The 17,324-nt window shown below is 36.9% G+C and overlaps 1 protein-coding gene across 13 annotated transcripts in view; it reads right to left on the reverse strand.

Moving 5' to 3' along the window:
* OSBPL3 (oxysterol binding protein like 3) overlaps positions 1–17,324 on the reverse strand; it is a 90,171-nt gene that overhangs the window by 24,376 nt on the left and 48,471 nt on the right. For 7 of the 13 annotated variants that reach the window (XM_040547802.1, XM_040547807.1, XM_040547798.1 and 4 more), the window contains 9 exons: positions 13,840–13,959; positions 13,557–13,610; positions 13,237–13,350; positions 12,293–12,463; positions 8,780–8,906; positions 7,831–7,934; positions 7,598–7,690; positions 6,830–6,986; positions 4,355–4,485 (listed from right to left, as the gene is read on the reverse strand). In XM_040547802.1, coding sequence (XP_040403736.1) covers positions 4,355–4,485; positions 6,830–6,986; positions 7,598–7,690; positions 7,831–7,934; positions 8,780–8,906; positions 12,293–12,463; positions 13,237–13,350; positions 13,557–13,610; positions 13,840–13,959 — 1,071 coding nt within the window. The remainder of the gene's footprint in view (positions 1–4,354; positions 4,486–6,829; positions 6,987–7,597; positions 7,691–7,830; positions 7,935–8,779; positions 8,907–12,292; positions 12,464–13,236; positions 13,351–13,556; positions 13,611–13,839; positions 13,960–17,324) is intronic. The other 6 variants (XM_040547811.1, XM_040547806.1, XM_040547809.1 and 3 more) reach the window with 1 other exon arrangement.

A 17,324-nucleotide genomic window follows, 5' to 3' on the forward strand; every position in this document is an offset into this window, starting at 1 on the left:
TTAAAAATTTACTCTGTTAAAAAATGAATCTCTACAGATACTGGCAGTGAAACAGCCCATTCTTCATTCCATTTCAGAAACCAATTCACTCTAGCGAATTAAAAGGACGCCATCCTTCAGAGTATCACAAGTATATGTAACACTGCAAGACCAACAGGTAGTCATGTATGGTAACATAACTTCTCCTTTGCATGGACATGGAGCAGGAGGTCACACAGAAGCAGTTACTGTCTCTCAGATGGGATAATTCAAACAACACACACTCTAAATAGCCGGCCAGCACTCCTCCAGCCACAGCTGTCGGCTGGACACACCAGGGTCTTCTGGGCAACTCTTTTCTGAGATGAGGTGGGTTTTCCCTCATACTCAGTTGGAACCACAAAAGACACAAAAGCCCAATGTTTGAGGATTAGTCTGAGCCAAGAGTTTTACTGAACTCCACTCTGCTAGGGTGTTCAAATTGTCCTGTCTGCAAGCTTATTTCTTCCCTTAAACCGGGGATTCTTTTGTTGGTTACAGTGTATTTTTTTCAGATGCTTCCTTGCTTCTTTAATTATGTCTACAATTCCTGGATGCTTACTTATCCCCTGAAAGGCATGCTTGGGGGCAGCTTCCTGTCTCCTCTCAGTGACTGTCAGCCAGGGAATCACAGAATGGTTTGGGTTGGAAGGGGCCTTAAAGATCATCTAATTCCAACCCCCTGCCATGTGCAGGGACACCTCCCACCAGACCAGGTTGCCCAAAGCCCCATCCAGACTGGCCTTGAAGACTTCCAGGGATGGGGCATCCTCAACCTCTCTGGGCAGCCTGTTCCAGGATCCAACCACCCTTGCAGTAGAGAATTTCTTCTTTATACCTGATCTGGATCTACCCTCTTTTAGTTTAAAACCCCTTGTACTATCACCACACACTCTGGTAAAGAGTCAGCTTATCTTTCTTGTAGTCCCCCCCCCAGGTACTGGAAGGTCGCAAAGAGGTCTCCCCAGAGCCTTCTTTTCTAGGCTAAACAGCCCCAACTCTCTCTCAGTCTCTCTTCATAGGAGAGATGTCCCAGCCCTCTGATCATCCACAGGGACTTCACATATAAAGCTTGGGTTACTAACATGGGTAAGGAAATGTGGTTTTATCCTTACTGATAGGAATACAAGTTTTTGTTTCTTGGCCTCCTGAAGAGAACCAGAAAGCGTAGTTATTTTTCTGCTGCACCAACTGGAGCTGTGTAGACTGCTCTGACTGTTGATCTTAACACCTTCTGCTTTAAAAACTGATACAGAAGAGGTCTCTTCCACCTAGCTGTCTTTGCATTCCTCCTGGCTGGATGGAAATGGAGCAATGTGAAGCAGAATCTTCTTGCTAAGATACATCTGAAATGTACTCCACGACAGGACCACAGGACAGACTGTGGATGGTTTGATGCAGAGCTGAAAGAAAGAGGCAACTTTGGGTAGGAATCTGAGGAACAATCTAGTGCATGTTTATCCTGCAAAGTCTCAAAGACCTGTGCAACTCCTCAGACTGTCAGACTTGCCCAGAAGCAGAAGAAGTGTCTTTAAGTGTTTGGTTTCAGCTTTCTGGCAACGTAACAAAAGGGAATGGAAAAAAAGATTTCACTGTGATGTTCTTGTCCCAGGATTTTTTCACTAGATGCCAAATATCTACTATAGCAGGCTGTTTAAAACCGTATTCCAAATAAAGTATATTTAGACTATTTTGAAATATTTCCTCTGGCCAAAGTAGACTTTGGCAAGGGTTATCTACATCTTCCAAGTAGTTCTCTACAGAATGCAGAACTTCACAACTCTTTCTACCACTGTATCAAAGAACAGGTAAAATTTGTGTCCTGACATCCTTATAATGGAAATGGTAAGAAGAAAAAAACTCTACTGCAAACTCTGGTATTAGTTACTTGTGCTGAGTGCATCTGATGGCCATATGTTAGTCACAGTAGAATTGAAGGAAGAAAATGCAGCCCTGCTGAAACGAAAATGTGTCTCTGAAAAAAAATTGCATTACTAATTTTAACCATAAAAGGAAAAAAAAAAAAGCCTTCTGAGTCATAGTTCCTGTACTGCAACACGAGTCTAGCCAAGATCATCATTTTAAATAAATCCAGTATAGAATTGAAGATGGTCCTACAGCCCTTAAAAAACACATTTTCCCTTTTTGTTTAATTGTGCCTATTGAACTGGGTAGGGAAAAAAAAAAAAAAAAGAAGAAGAAACAAACCCTCTTGATGGTTGGAACAATACTGAAGACCTACTGCCCACTTTCGCAATCCGAATGTGGAGAACCCTCCTGTTTACACAATATTTTGTCCCAATAATGTTTCTGATTTTCTGATGGATATGATCTTGAGGGCAGGAAAGACAGTAGGCCTGAAGTGATGGTGGAGGGGAGAAAGAGCATTCTCTGGCTTTACATATGTGTAGTCTGGATTTGGCACACAGGCTCCTGTGTCAAGTGTTCAGGTGGACTATATTACGTGTTATACCCACATCTTCCAATGAGTGCAAAAAATAATTTACACAGCCTTCCTGTATAGCATGCTGTGAAGTGCTTTTTTTCCTTCTCTTGTAGCCTTCTTCTATTGTGCTTTCTTCCTTCTATTTATTTTTTATATATTACGTTTCTGTATTCACTATCTACTTTTCTTAGACTGTGTGTAGGTCAAGGATAGAAGCAGAGATGCTAATTCTGTAAAAGTCTTTTTATGCACTTTATCTGTTCACTTTTCTTCAGCCTGTCAGGCTAATAAGGGCAAAACAGACTTAAGTTTGATAGCTTTCAAGCAATGAGTTTGGTTTTTTTTGTACATGTACAGAATAAAAAACAAATTAATAACAACCACCAAGTCAAAGTAACCAGTACAGGACTCTCTTGAAAAGAACAGTCTTGCAAATGCGTCACGTTTATCGTAACTGTGCTTCCATAGCTCTTCAAAGGAAGCTCATTCTTTTCTCTTACAGGATCTCTCCTGTGCATGGTGAGAAAATTTCTGTTGGCATCATGGCTTTACAGATCTACGGGCTAAGAATAGTTCTCATGTAGATGTTAACCTCTGCTGAAACTGCCAGCATTCACAAATGACATCTGGACAAGCTACAGAAGGCTTATTAAGTAACAGATAAGAGCTAAGAGCATGACTTTTAAAAGACATCTAGAGGATGGAGACGAATAGAATTTCATTGCTCAGAAAAAAAAATCAAGCTGAGTGTTCACTTAGTTCAGAAGTCTTAAAACTGATTTTTTGATGTAAAATAGTAGGCAAAAAGCACTGGAAAAATGTGAGACACCTATCCAGATGTCAGAAGTGGAATATCTGAAAGCCAAAAACAAATGAGTAAATATAGTTATTATGCAACAGGTTTCAGTTTTCGCCAAAATCTACAAAGACATAACTGCCTCTACAGGTCTAGGCAAAGAAACATGTTACAAGCTAAAAATCTATAACCATATGCAGCTTTTGTAAAACAAAGGAAGTTTTTATAAACTTGTAAATCTTGTAAACTTTTTGTAAAACAAAGGGAGTCGAACAATTTTTATACTGAACAATTTCCTAAGATCATCTATATCACATATAGCCAGAGAGTCAGGAGTGCCTCTGATTAGGAATTTGCAACATAGACTGAATTTTTTAAGAGCGTGGTAATGATGGTCTTCATTGCTCTGAAACCAGATTGCTATTTGGTTAATGCATTCAAATATGAACAGCCTGCAAGGTCTCAAACAATTAGACAAAGTACACCAACCTAAACTCCCCACCTTTTTAAAGAGCATAATCTTTTGTCATTTAGAACTCTGCTCTAACTGCTCCACTGCTGCTTGTAGATGACTAACAGGTAAAGTTGGAAGCCCATATAAGCAAGTTGTACTTGAGTTTGTTTTTCAGTGTCTTGGTACAGTGTGATGACACTCTGGTGCAATAGAAAGGAGAGCTGACTGCTTTCAGCTCCTCCTTGCTTTATTTTGTGCCAGTCATAACAAATACCTGAATGCTGCTTAGGAGAAGAAAACCACAACCTGCTAGAACTGAGTGATTGAACACAGTGTATATTTCCAGACAAAGTAGACTTATTGTCACAGAACAGCCCTCTTATATTTAACATCAAATAATACAGATTATACTATATACAGGTATACTATATACTATAAATAAATCTATCAGACCTCAGTGTTTTCACCTTTACCATTTAGGAAAGAGAGTCTTTATACAACACCTGTATAATAACTTATGCTTCAATACTGCAAATTCTAGCACAGAACAGACACTAACAAAACAGAAATTAATTACTATAAAATTTAAAAGTGGTATCTGATAACAATGAAGCTTGCTGAACTTCAGCACATCACTTACAGATGTTAAGGCATTCTTCAAGCCAACTATTTGTGCAGATGGAGATGAGGATGCATCGTGCTCCAGCATCTGCTTCAGCTTTTCTCTCTCTGTAGATATGGTGCTGAAAGCTGACTTCAAGGTGAAGTAAACTAGAACCATTTTGTAAAAAGTGAAAGTTAAAAACAGCCTGTAGTATACATATCAGTTATGTAAAACTTAAATGAAACATCGTTTACGGTGACAGAAACAAGAATTTAGTTTGAGATCCTGGATAGGTCACTAAAAACAAGTAATATTAATCAAGGTTACAGAGTAGGTTTTTAGTAGGAGAAATGTTTATGGTGAATGCTACTATGCTGACTATATTAGCCACAGTCAAAATTACTTTGATTATTTGTGACAGATGGCAACAAAGCTAACTAACCACATCTGCTCTTCACTTGCTTTGTTCCCCAATTAGCTTGAATCTTCAGATGGCCATGACTCTACTTCACATTCCTTTAAGAATTCCAGTGGGGGAGGAGAGGGAAGGGAAAAAAAAATAAGTCAAGAAAGCAGCTATAGCACATACAGTGCCGCAGCTATAGGGTTAGCAGTTTCACCACAAGTTAACTGTGGCGTTGAGTTCTATTATATTGTTTGGGTACAGTGAAATTTCAGCTTGTTAGATGATTTCGTGACTAAAAGGCTCAGGTCCTGAATGTGATGGTGCTCCTTCTACTCCTTTCTGAGCCTATATTACTAGCCCTGAACATTTGAAGACAATAGATCATGAAAGCTGAAAATCACTAGATTTTTCAAGGGGAATGCACTTTTTTTTTTTTTTTTTAAAGAGATTTGATATTTTCTTTAACTATGAGGAATACGAAGTGACATTTGCTTATGTAGGCTTTGAACATTCATATAACTGCAGAACTAATGGATTTCTGGGGGACTAATCGAACCTTGTACTGAAGTCACAAGAACCAGCAATGCAAAAAATTTGTCAGGGAATTTACCAGGGAAACGGAGATACTAAATCTGAGTGTGGATGCATAGAAAGGGTAAAGAACAAGAAATCTCCGGTATCTCTCTCTTTTAATCATCCATTCAGACTTAGCCTGAATAGTCATTACCTCGTATGTCTCTCTCACATGTATATATCTGAATATCTCAGGTAACCTAACTTAATCTTATAAGAAAATACTCCTGAGGTGTATTTCAACGCTGCAAACGGTTACCAAAGATAATTTTCATACTTTAACCTACATGAAGAAATCTAACAATGTCACAGAGGGTGAAGAGGAAGATGTATCCATTATGATCTATTTTACATTAGCCTTTCACACATGACATACACAGAATCCTCAGTGACCTTGTATTTCATTTAGTAAGTTGTATACTAAAATTCTGAAGAAATGTTACAGAATTAAGTACTAATGTTACATTTCAGTTGTATCAAAAGCTAAAGCAAAAGTTTTCTTTACTATCCTTTTCCAGAAGTGTATAAAGCAAATTTGGGAAAAAATATCTTTGCTTTCTTAATAAAACGGTAACTGCATTAAATAGTGCATAGTCAATTGTCCCCTCAATGCATGGTTCAATCCAGTCAAAACTTGCGACATGGACATTTGAGTTACGATCATCTTGAGCAGGAGATTTCTAGAACTCCACCAGATAGCAACTTTTCCAACTGTGCCCTCACCCCCTTTTTTGTTTTCAAAAACATGGATCAGTTTTGATTATAATTGACTTTATAAAGCTTACTACTAAGATAGATACATTCTTTACATAATGGAATCAAGACGCATCAGCACCAGAGGGCAAAAACAATGAAAGAATGCATACTGATATCAAATCCTTATCCTGTGCAAAAGGGGGCAAAACCAATGCTTCCAAGTCTTTCAGATACACATGCTTGAGTGCCTTCCTTACCAAGATTACTTAAATAGTAAAAATGTTTCCGGTGTGAGGGTGACAGGGCAAAGTACTGCTAAAGAAGAATGATTCTTAGAGAAGAAACAGTCAAGCTGCCCCTCTGGCTGCTTTACATGATTTTACTCTTATGTATTCACTAAAAATAGGTTACTACCATAGCAACCCTTGCATCACCAACAAATGTTGACTCTGAAATACAGTGAACCGCCTGAATTTATAAACATACATGTGCTCATATACACACATATGTATGTAAACAGAAAAGACTATAATCTGCTGTAGCATTTACAGCAATGGACTGTAGGATTTTCACCTTTTGGCAACAAATAGAATCTAGGTTTTTAGTACATTAAGTAAGGTAAGGTCCTCCATAAAATATATATATACTGGATGATTAAGCCACTTTTTTCAAATGACTCAAGACATCAACATTTGCAATTCCATGAGGAAATAAAAGGAAGGGAGGGCGTTTTGTGCATTTTTCTAAATATTAAATAGGATGCATTCTCAAAAGTCACATCGATATTTAAATTGCGATGACATAAAACTATGAATGAATGACAGAATTTCATTTACCTTTATGTGCAATGTGAAATAAGTCCTCCTGCATTTTAGTAAATTCTGATGATGTTTCAGAGCCATCAGAGTAGTTTTTCTCTTCTACAAAATCTATTGTAGATAAATTAGGATTGGAAGCATGCAGTCTCATAGGGGCAGAAAATACTGAAGGCACCTGTAAGGAGGACAGCCATTTGTGATGTTGTTTTTTGTTTGTTTTGCAAATAATGTTGTTTTTTTTTAATTGTCCCTATCAGAGTTGCATGTTGGAGACACCAAAAATTGAAGTACTACCGTTGGTTACCAAAAGGCTTGCAATGGATAAAACCACTGATACAATTTTGCCCAAGATGTCATAATTGGAGATTTGGCATAATCCATGAAACAGGCCCGTTGAGAGCTGTAGGATGTGATATACTATTTTTACTCACTTCCTAGTATCTAACAATATCGCCTCTGGAGGCAAATATGCACAAAAATACCTGGAGAATACAAAAAATCTGTACTGCTAAAAAAATAAAACACTACTAGAATCCCCCCCTAAATTGCAGGCAGATGGAAAAGATAGGTAAAAGACATGGTCAGTCTCCCAAAGAAATTAGTACAGATCTTGTTGCAGATATATATGAAGACATATTTTTGTTTTGTCTAATGTATTACTGCTTAAAATGATCCAGCACAGGATACTACTTCAAAAGGACTCATATTTCCTAAACTGGTTACACTGAGAAATGATCAATAACTAAGATCTAGAGAAAGATAGGCTACTGAAAGTATTGAAGTTACCTGTAATGTTCCTTTAGCCTCTTTACCAACAACTCTGGATCTCCACCTCCTATGTGTTCTCTTTTCCTTCTTTGGGCTTTCAAAAGGTCCAACCTTTTAACAACACACCGGACAAAATTAATGCAGATCACCATAAAACTAGCAAAGATAAGAATAAACACCTTGATCCTTTAGGATTTGGGGTTGTTTTTTGAATTGCAAGGGAAAACTTTCATTTTTTTTAAACAACAAACCTGCATAGCATTTATAGCAGGCGCTGAATAGGTCCTGTGAAGAACATCCATGCTCTGTAACAGCTGGTTCATTTCCAGTAAATGTGTGTGACAGGTGGAGAGATCTGTTTTGAACAACAGAGTATTTTCAGTTGCTCTCAAGTAACAGACGCAATGAAAGATTTTTGTTTGTAGGCTAGTCTTATTTTGATGGTAGCTAGCTTAAGTTATACATTGACCAAAAAAAAAAAAAAGACTATTAGACAACTGCATAAAAATGCTTGTATCCTTCTCTCTTCAAGTTCATACTCAAAATATTGAAATGTATCTATACAGCCTGTGCAATGATCATGGTATTTTATCCTAGCTGATTGTAGAAAATCCAGAGTAACACAATAATTACTGCAGTTTGGAACTAGTCAGATCTCCTCATGGAGACGGGGTAACAAATCCATGGGCTTAAAGACAGAATAGTCCATTCAGAGTTAGAGATGTGGCTCCTCTATGTTAGCGTTGAAGCTCAATGTTGGGTAGAAACTTACCAGATATATATCATACAGACACTATCAACATGAGAAAGATTTTCATGCTTTTAGGAAAACATGGAAGCAGAAGGTAACTTTTAAGTAAAAAGATTTAGTCCTTTTAAAATGACTAGATTTTGGATGCTTCCCTTTTTTGAATACCCAGATTAAGAAAGTTCAAGTTTTACTATTGAAGGTGATGTTCATATATAAAAGAAAATATACTGAAATATGTAGGTTCCTTTAAGAGGTCCCCAAAATTGATAATCTCCACATTCAGGAATCACTAGTCCTTTTGAAAACAAGTAGGCAGTTAACCAACAACTACTTTGTTCCTCCCTCTTGTTTCTGAGAAAACTCTAATTATTATTTATGCTATTGTACTGTCATTTTAAAAAACAGCCATAGGAAATAGGCCATTTTCAGCTTCCTTCAAATATCATTACCTCTTGAGCATTTTTCCATGTCTTCAGAAGACTGTAGCCACGATGGAATCCTGGACTCATTACTCGAAAAGGAAAATGACAAGTTACCTCCAGCTGACAGTGAATTCTGTTTGGTCAAGCTGCCTGCCTGTTCCAAAGAAGAATAAGCGAATTATTAACAAACAATATTTTAACAAAGGAACAATAATATTTTGCTGAAAAATAAATTTTGAGAAAGGACAAAGCTCTGCATCAATTAAATCAATTTAATACATTCAAAGCTCCTTATGTGGCACAAAACCAAAACAGGACATTCTGTTCCTTCTGCATGCTCCCTAAAGAAACCCCCAAAGGTAACTAAAATGTAATATGCACGTTTGTTAGAGCTATTTTCTAATGAAGAAAGCATAATCTACTAGATGCTTTTTAAAAATTTTACTCAAGGTCTTATGACTCAAGAGTAGATTTAGCTTGATAGACCTTAATACATGTGTGACCAAATATCTTAACTGGATATAGACTACCCTTTTGCAATGTCTCAGTACACTTTCTCAAACTTATCTCATTTTCAGTAGTGGCTACTGTCAGATGCTTCAAGAGATGCTGGAAATCCTGTGTAAGAGTGAATTGCGCAGTACAATTAAATAGCTTCCAATGGAAAGAAATTTCTAGCCAATACTATTACTAGTTCATAGTGGTTTATTCTGTTTTCTTTTCTAATATAACTACAAATAGTAGCCATTCAAATGCCTAATTATTTTTTAAACTTTACTAAACCTTTCACCTTTACTAATATCTACATCAGGAAATTGCACAAAGCAATTACATGCTTTATCAACATCTCGTTTAAAGTCAGTTTTTAAAATGTTTCATCTTAAGTGCCATTACATGGCCTACTCACTGATTATGAGAAAAGATGATAAGTTGTTTGGCTCTTCTCTAAATCACAGGCCTTACAGGATTTGTTACCTCCTGCTCACCTTATATCAAAACTCATGTAGTACTAGTTTTAAATTTATTCAGAGGAAACATCATTTATATCTCATTCAGTTGCTGTTTTCTTAGTTTGTCTTATAAAGTTTACAATACATGCTCTAACTTGAGTTGTAGAATGAAACAGAATGCACTGTCCCAATGATGTCATTCAGTACTATGTCAATTTATATAGTCAGTGTGTTATAGCAGTAAACATCAATAAACACAATTATTTTTAAATTAACCTATGCCGTTCAGCTGTTTTATTCCTACATAAATAAAGCTGTATGAGCCTTATTCATCTATATAGATACACACAAATAATAATTCCAGCACCTTTATAAGCATAAGTAAACTTAATTTAAAGATGAACACTTTATTGACATTTTGGGAGCCAATCCCACATTTATCTCTTAAAAATCTAACCATATAACCAAACCTTTTCCAGAATTTGTATCCATGAGGCGCATGAGCAGGAGGTAAGAAGCAAGAAGACGTTGCCAAGAAACAGGTAAAAGAGTTTGTAGAGCTCCAGTTAGCATACTTTTGGTCATGATCAGCCTGGTTAAGCATTAGATTCTAAGTGTTCCACTTAATTATACATAGATACATACATCCACCTTCCAACAACAACAATAAAAAAGTGAAAATTGATCTAGTGTTTCTAAAAGCAAATAAAATGCAATATAATGTTCACTTAATATATTTTTCTCAAAATAACTTCTGGATTGATATCAACATTAACCTAGCTAGGGCTGGTGTAAATTGGCAAACCTCCATTTAGCTTCAGCAGATCTAAGGTGATTAACTTCAGCTTAAGAACTATCCCCTTCTATTTTTCACATGAAAATAAGTAGGGCTTATTTGCGGTACAAATCTGGATTAATAAATTAAAAGTGAATTAAAGTCTTTCATGCCAAAGAAGAAATGTTTATAGCTACTGACAATGAGTACAGATTTTAGATATTCTGGTCACATGGATATATACTTTTTTTTTTGGTGAGCAAAGGCATTGTTATGTTTGATGTCTGCCTTCAATATTATTCTCCCCCCTCTATTCCAGCTGTCTTGCAGGAGAAAAGAACTAGACTGTCCCAGAAGGTTTCCCATTTCCTAGCAGACACAGCCTCAGCAGAGCAGGCTGTCAGAGCCGCAGAGGTGGTGGCTCCACAAAACCTATGCAGACAGCTCTTTGCAGAACAGTGCTGTTACCTCAGGGCACATCACTGTCCTTTCAGCTGCTGGCTCATACAAATCCCCTTGTTCAGACACATGTCTGTGCTTGCTAAAAACAAAACAAAACAAAACAAACAAAAAAAAACTTACACAGTTACTGTATAGTCCTACCAAAGTGGTGAACCTCCCCCCAACCCAGTGTCTTGTAGACACTGAGCTCCATGCAGCTAACAGGCAAACTTATAGAGTGACTTTGCTCAAACTGATACTACAGGCACCTCTGTTTTTTACTGTCAATAATAGGGGATGTATTGCACTTGGTGTCTCTGAAGGCGAAAAAGGCGTGGGAGAAAGGTTAGTGGGTAAAAAAAAAAAAGCACTCCTAAACATCCTCCAAGAAACCTACAGATGGAGAATCCTCAGAAATGCCTAAAACCCTTTTAAGCAGAAATACTGTGCTGTTTCCACAGTAAGCACTGATAAACGTGCTGCTGACAGCTCAGAAGGAATCCTATCAAACCAGGGAGGTGCCAGTAGGAGGAAAATTCTTGTACTGCAGGTAGTGTGAAACAAACCCACTCAGACCACACAGCAATACAGCTAGGGAAAAGAAAACCTTAAGTAGGAGGATAACAAAGAGGTGATTGCTGCACAGAGATACTTGTGGAGTTGACAGAAACAGAAAGCAGTTTCAGTTACAGAAAGTAGCACAGTGTTGATTAAAAAAAAAAGATGTTCTCAAAAGAGATCACTGGTTCTAGACAACAGCAGAAGAGCTTCTTTGGGTGAACGTCAGCCAGTCAATGTGCAAACCGTTGGAGACGGATTGTGTTCAGGTGCAGAATACAATCACTGTTCTGTGAGAGTACCTCAGTGAAAAATATAAGTGGTAGTTACAGGTGATGGCTGTTCAGTAATCCCTATATACATATGCAGAAATATCTCAGCTGAGCACAGTCGGACATGTTAATGTAAAAAGGAAGAGGTTTTCTTAGCTAAAGGATAAAAGAAAAATGAGAAAAGGGGAAAAAAAATACAGCTGAGTGCTCTTTTGTGACCCAGACTGACATTCACCATGAACATATCACACAAATACTGATATATGTCTTAAATATTATGGGATTATAACTATATTTTCATGACTTTTAAAACTGAATATTATTTAATGCACTAAAATAATAAGACAATATTATACAATTTACCATCATCATAGAGAAAACTGCTTGGCAGCAAATATATAAATAATATTATTTTGCTCTTTATAGAGCAAAACATTTTAGACAACTTAGACCCCTACAAATTTCCTATGCTCCTTATTTAAACACAAGTCAGGCTAATTTATTCCCCGATGAAAGCTCATTATTTATAAATCGTAATTATTACCTTTCTACTTGGAGTAGAATCACACACACCGGGGACTGAGTCCACAGTAGCAGATACAGGGAAGAAAAGATTATTGACGTCATGAGGAAACATGGAGATTTCATTCTGACGATACATTCTGTGATGACGAAGTTTTGCTACCCATTCATCAAACAGCTCCTGAGATTTCACCTACACAAAATTTCAGATTTTGTAACACTCACATTCAAAACTTCCAACAAAGAAACTAAGATATCTTGTGCTCATTAGACAGCTAGCCTGGCTGACTTTTATTAGCAAAATATCAAGAAAGTTTCTCCAATGATGCTCATAGTAGAAGACACACTGCATGAGCTTAAGCATGACAGAAAAATTGTCACTGGACAAAGTCAAGAAAAAAAGAAACTTCAGTTAACATAGCTATGACTTCAATACAGAACACAATACTTAGCAAGTTCTAGATAGGAAAAAAGAAATATAAACAAAAAAAATTGTCATTTCTTAGTTGCCAGTTGTAAGGTTTAGTCAAGGTTTAACTAACTGCGAATGGAAATTTGATTTTGGTGATGAATTTTAAAACAATTTATTCCACAAGACAGAATAGACAGGTCTATACTATACATTTGACTACAGAGAATACTTCCTACAGATAAGACAAAACTTGTACAGTAAGTGCATACCCTTTGCTGAAAAAAGTGGTGGAGAAGAGAGTGCTGCTAAACATGAGGCACCTTCCAAGTTTCTACTTAGAGAATAATTTTGTAACAGGGTTACCGACTCTGGAACAGTACAGTAAAATCTCTGAAGTTATAAAGTGTAAAACTAGTTTGCTGAGACTAAAAATTATTAGTGCAACTAACAGACCTACTACTACTAAAAATAAACATGGTCTCCACCGTACAGATTTAATGTTGTTATACTCCTACAGTTTTGGGAGTAAGCTTTAAAGAATCTTAAAGACCTACCTTCAGATGGTATATCTGCTCTTCTGTATCCAAATCTATACATTTTGTTGATTTCTTTACAGACATGACAGAAAGTCCAACATCAATGCAGCCATGAAGCTTCCCTCTCTCTATCTGCAAAAAAAAGTAAAAAGAATGCAACAACCCCAGAATAAAGCAGAAGGACAGACCTGCTAAAACCATCATTCTCTTGCCTTCCACCTGCTGTCTAGAGCTGCTGAAAATCTACTTCTCTTTACCAGCAATATGGAATTACTAATATTTCAGATAAAATGCTGTTGTTACCTTACAATGGTCTTAAAGGGTTTTTAATCACTTACATCAGCTTGGCATTTAGAATATTTCAAAATCCCTCTGTCCAAAAAGAAGTATCTCTGTAACCAGAAATGCAGAGAATTAAAAACCACACAAACAGACAACCAACCAAAAAAAACCAACCAAACAAAAACATACAAAACCAAAAAAACCCTCACTCACACATACTTTTTTGGAGAACACGTTCCCTGCTCTTATTTTTTTTTATTTTTATTTTTGCTGTAACAACACACCCAGTAAGTCACATTCAAACGGCATCAGGCTTTCAAACAGACATTCCTTTATTACCTTGTGCCAGCCCTTCAAAGGCCATTTCCTCTTTTTCAGCAAGCAGCCTTCCTGCTTCTGTGGTTCCTGGGTACAATTCATTGCTCCCCGGAGTCCTTCTACAATTTCCCAGCTGTCCTGCTTAAACAGAAAATCCAAATCTAGATCTTATTCCTTCCAACTGATAGAATTGCTAAGACGGATTGGAGAGGAGTAAACAAAAACAAAAGGATGCTGAAATCTAAGCTTAGATCCTTCTTTATACTTTGCTATGTATCTACGAAGAGACAAGACTTTTTTAAAATTTTGATAGGAACAATATAAACTAAATAAAAATGCTATTTTAATGACATGAACTGTCATTGAAGGTAGATGCTTACCAGAATTTTATATGCATATTTTCTTCTGTGGGTACCTACACACACAGTATGTAGCCACAGCCTAGTCACAGTTTACCATAAAAACCTTTCTGCAGTCATGGGCAGAAACTGACTATGCTAAAAGGATATGCTTTGTAGGTTATGAAACAGAAATAAAAGTCTGAAAATGAAGGCATTTTCTATAACACTCTTTTGCCCATACTCAGCTACTAAAGGCTTTGTATTTTGTAATGAACTGCACTCACCCTAAAAATAAAAAATAAAAAAATAGTAAAAATAAAAATTAAAAGAAAAAGAACAAGCCAGCTAAGTAATTCAAATACTATGAAGAACAAGATGTAAAGGGAGACTACAAGAAAAATACTGCCCCACCTTCATCAGATACATCTCTAATTAAAAGAGTATCTCTCTCTCCTGCTGTCAGTAAGTCTTAAATGAAATATCCTGCAGCAATGTAACAGAAAAAAGAATTTATCTGATGAGATTTTTTACTTTTTTTTTTTTAATGGGAAGACTACTAATGACCATGTAACAAAAATTTCAAGATTTCTGATGTCAGACTTCATGAATTATTTATTGCCAGCTACCATTGGATTCCACAGATCTCTAATTATAAACAACTGACAGAAAATGTCATGGCTTGTGCCACTGACATATACTTAACAAAGACAAATACTTTAACCTGTAGAATTTAATAATGTAAAGGACTACTATGAAACACTTAGGAGAAAACAGAACTATACCAGGCAGGTGAGTACTTGTGGTTTTTCATTTAAGCTACAAAGGGAAGTATTTCCCCTTTTCCTTCCACAAAAAAAAAAGGCTGACTCAAAAACTTCAAAATGAAAGTTAAACAAAAATTGGCAAAAGTGCTAGTTGTGCTTATTTATCCATCTTCAGAATCCTTAAAATTCACCCCAAGAAATTAAAAAAAAAATTTAAAAAATTACATCAGGTTATATGCCCATTACCAGAATAGTAAGACATAATGGCAAACCATCCTCAAAAAGTCATCCATTAAATAGTTTAAACAACATGATCTCTTATTCCAACACATTAGTGGCAGCACTCCCCTATTTTGTTGTTATTTTCCTTGCACTGCACTTTATGGAGCAAACTGCATAACTGGTCAGATTCTTTGACTCGAGTTCCCTCTGCCAGCACTACACAGCAGGCTGTCAGCACCAGAAATGGGGCTGAGCAGCTCCCATCATTCCACACCCTACAGATCATCCATGATGTTCTACTGCCTGAAGGCAAGTCAAAATTGCATTCATTCTAAATGAAATTGTTATCACAGCATGCATTTTGTGCCCCTACGGGCTTGGGTTTTATGCTTGCCAGTTTTGTAATGCACAGCTCTTTTACTCCCTCCAATTTGCAATATTTTGACAGCTACTTAAATACCATTATTTCTAACTAGTACACTCATGAAACCATATTTTTCCTATTGAAAACCAGAAGTTTCACTCCATATTCTTTATTTTTCATTTTTCTCAATGTGGGACTCACTTAGGACTCTAAATAATCATGAATCCTCTTCTGCTTAGGGGAAAATTGCTGTGATATCAGGTCAGGGAACAGGTAAGTTACTCATAGACACCAGCAGCTAATGTTTTGAATGAAGAGCAGAAGGTCTCCAGGCTGTCTCCAGCACATCAGCGCAACATGAGCCACAGCAGTGCACGCTCTGCTGCTAGACACCAGCAGCACAAGTCTTTTGTGGCGTGAAGCAGTCAGAGAATGAAGCAGAGAGTCAGCTTGTGCCCTTACAGTCACAGTCAGCTACGGCTTGCTAGCTGTGGTTTGACAGCTATTCAAGTACAAAGGCAGCTATAAGCCTCCACAATTAAGGACTTTTCTTCTTTTTTTCACAGAGTGTTCCAACCTTGAAAGCATAAAAGAATTTATATTCCACCATCTCTTTTGCCATAAATGGGAATATTAGGCCACCAAATGCTTTCTGCAGTGAGTTTGGAATTTCTTCGCTTGTTAAAGTTTATGTAATTAACCCATATATAATTACAAGCACTAGGACTTATGATGACAGAGCACCCTCTTTAAATATAATCAAATATGGTATAATGCTACAATTTACATTAAGCATGTAACAGCTGAACTTACTGCTGTTCACTGTCCACATGTGGATAAAATTTCCTCTCCTTGGGAAATATGTTCTACTAAATGAGCCAATATAAAACTAATCTTGACATGAGCTGATTTCAAACTGGGGACTTGAGGTAAACATTAAAAAAAAAAGTGTGAAACCTAACGGTACTAATGAAAGATGATTCTAATTAAGAACTAATAGGCACATCTACGAGATTAAGAAGAATGGCATGTTTATGTTTTTGTTTCTTCCTTCTTGAAATTAGCCAGAAGAGCTTAAAAGCAATATTGCATGATTACCAAGCACGTTATTTTCATTGCCTTACCCAAAATATATTAAACTGCAGTATCCAAACACATCATTTTTCCATTGAAAACTAATCTGATAGCAGTCAAGACTAGCAAACAGCAGATCCTTCTTAATATTCTGTTGTCTTGCCTAATGAATCCAGTTGCTTGAACTTTGGATCCAGTTCTCACAGACTTTGTTTAAGCTTAAACACTGTATATTGTTAATAAAGCAGTCTACTTGCAGGAGACAAGCCCACATTTGAGCACAATCAGGCACAAAAATCTTGATTCACTTTTTATAGGGACTCCTGAGAATAGACAGATCCATGCTACATTGGGCATATGAGGTGAAAGAGAAAGGAAGCACTGGGAAATAGTTCAGTTGCAGTACACCCACCTGGAATATACACCGTGTCAACAGTTTGGGTAAAAAGTTTAAATACAGAGCATATCCTGGCCTGTATCACAATCAAATTTAGTCTGGGACTGTTCTGCAGTCCAGGCATAAGATGTTTCCCCTGTTCCTGCAAAAGATCCACATCTCTCCCTGTTCTTCTGATCAGTGAGGCAGCCAAGAAAGCGTCTTCAAAATTAAGAAGTGTGAAAATGGGAAGAAGAGCTGAAGTAGAACTACTTCCCTTTGAGTAGGCCCAGAGGACTGCCAAATCTCAGGGGAAGGCAAGTCTCCTACTCACATTTCTGTTAAACCAGGAACCTCACATGTCA

The sequence above is a fragment of the Cygnus olor genome, chromosome 2, assembly GCF_009769625.2.
Source record: "Cygnus olor isolate bCygOlo1 chromosome 2, bCygOlo1.pri.v2, whole genome shotgun sequence".
In the NCBI taxonomy this organism is placed as follows: domain Eukaryota; kingdom Metazoa; phylum Chordata; class Aves; order Anseriformes; family Anatidae; genus Cygnus; species Cygnus olor.